This window comes from Cynara cardunculus (genome assembly GCF_001531365.2).
Source record: "Cynara cardunculus var. scolymus isolate 2C chromosome LG 8, CcrdV1, whole genome shotgun sequence".
NCBI lineage: Eukaryota > Viridiplantae > Streptophyta > Magnoliopsida > Asterales > Asteraceae > Cynara > Cynara cardunculus.
This window is the reverse complement of record NC_037535.1, coordinates 20,102,359-20,104,603: the sequence shown is the minus strand read 5'-3', so window position 1 is coordinate 20,104,603 and position 2,245 is coordinate 20,102,359. Positions and strand designations below refer to the sequence as shown.

General features: G+C 32.6%; 1 protein-coding gene across 1 annotated transcript in view; it reads right to left on the bottom strand.

The window, feature by feature from the left end:
* Positions 1-847: 847 nt before the first annotated feature.
* Positions 848-2,245, bottom strand: part of LOC112516284 (protein FAR1-RELATED SEQUENCE 5-like) — a 3,270-nt gene continuing 1,872 nt past the window's right edge. The window contains exons 3-4 of the mRNA XM_025123302.1: positions 1,544-2,113; positions 848-1,435 (exon numbers count right to left, since the gene is read on the bottom strand). Coding sequence (XP_024979070.1) covers positions 848-1,435; positions 1,544-2,113 — 1,158 coding nt within the window. The remainder of the gene's footprint in view (positions 1,436-1,543; positions 2,114-2,245) is intronic.

The following is a 2,245-nucleotide window of genomic DNA, read 5'->3' as shown; positions in this document are numbered from 1 at the left end:
AAAGAGAGAACGCGTTTGCTTAAATATGCAGAATCTAACAGGGAAGCTAGGCTTGCAAGTATTTCAGAACTGTACTGGAATAGTATTTCATTTAGTATACGGTAAAGGGTAGTTAGTTTTTGTAACTTGTTTGGAACAGATTCTCTAACTGATAAGTTAAGCTTGTTTTTGTATTTAAGACATAAACGTCTGGTATTTAGCTTATATTAAATGGATATTTCGAATTTTTTTCTTAAATACATTCATTGTTCTGCGTATTTCATATGTTGTGTAATTTCATTAAGTTGTTTAATGGCTTGTATCACATATCGCAATACATGTATGGACTATCTATCATAATTACGAATCATAAAGTTATTATTAATACAGGTATCGCAATACATGTATGGACTATTTATCATAATTACGAATCATGAAGTAATTATTAATACAGATATCACACATGTATGTACTGGGTGATTATGTAACATATGTATCACATCGTATTACATTGTCTCACATTGTCTCACAGTACATCATACAATGAACCATAAATACAAATCATGAATTAAATAGTGAAAACTGTTATCAAGGTAATTTATATTATGTATCATAATGTTCCACATTGAATCATAATTATTATCCATTAATCATGCATCATGTAAATAGTAAAGAATTGCTAAACCAACTTAACCAGTTATATTTTATATCTATATAACTTATACTCAACAAAGTACATAAACATATATAATTCCATTAAAAAACTATAACAGCTATGAATTCAATTCAATCAATATCATAAAAAAAACGGATAAGTGTATTTTATATAAAAAGAAATTGATCTCAAACATAAAAAAACAGAATAGTCCTACTTTGTCTTATTTGGACAGTTACGGATATCATGATTAGACATCATATTGCATCCCCTACACATCCTCTTAGGCCTGCTACTCTTCAMTGTTGCTTTCTCAGCTGCACCAATCAATCTTTTTGACGTACCACAWCCTTTGTTTCTTATACCGGTAGCAGRATGTATCTCAATGTTATYAGGTCTTGTAAAACCAAGAATTTGTTCTATTYCACGCTCTTTACGTTTCATYGAAGGTTCATATGTGCGATCTTTKGCTACATYATCTCTCATTTCTYTGAGTKTAGCCACAAATGATTCTAGTTTTTCWTTGTCATYTYTTAATATATCCAACACATCATCGACGATTTCATATGTATCRTTAATTATTCTCCGTTGATCCTCCCCTACGTCGCATATTCTTTGACGKCTGTTTTGAAGTTCAATAGGTATAAGGTCACGTCTCCATCTTCTCAAAATGTATTCTTCAGGTATAGTATCAACACCGGCGTTTAGCAAAACTTTGAACACATGTCTGCATAAATAACCATGACGACCAATGTGGTTGCAACTACAAAAAACGGTAGAATCCTTCAAGTTCCGAACAACCTGTGCATAATATAAACGTCTAACATCAAATATCACAATCGAAATGTTGTTCAAAGAAAAACAATAATATATAAAACCAATAATAAATGACTTTCTATACGATCATACCTTATACTCTGCTATTTTCTYATCTCTTTTGTCTAAATGTTCAATTATATATGTTTCTGCTTCCTCATTTGAATTGACACTTTTAATTGAACATGTCCACGCAGCCCTGTGTATCTCGGTTTGCACCTCAAAAAATACAGAACGCGTGTAAATCTCACAGGCGTGCCTCTTCAGCTGGCTATAGGTCAACCAATTAGGTAAGGTAGTTCTCGTGTGATAATCAAGACGACGTTGCTCCCGACGTTGTTTCTCCAACGCAAATTCAAACYCCAACATAAACTGAAAAAGATTGTTTCCACTTTTTGAAAAAGAGTTAAAGAATGAGTTCGCACTTTCTGACCTGGATGTTGTCTTCATAAGGCAACACATTGGAAGCTCTTTAAAATACGCGGGTATCCACTGAGATCTTAGAGCAAACATATCTTTCAACCATGGATGATCTTGAAGGGAGAACTCCTSGATAAGAACCATCCATCTACTCTCAAACTCATCAGGTGATATGTGAATGTTCCATACGAGCTTGAAAAATTGTTTCTTAAACGTGGTATTATTAAGAAGATCGTAACTAAACTGCAAGTAAATTAATTATGTAAGAAATAAAGAGTAAACAGAATTAATTACGTAACTAAACTGCAACTAAAGGTTTTTCGGTTTCTTAATAACCTTGTTCGGAACTTTATTCATGATGTGCCAAATACAAAG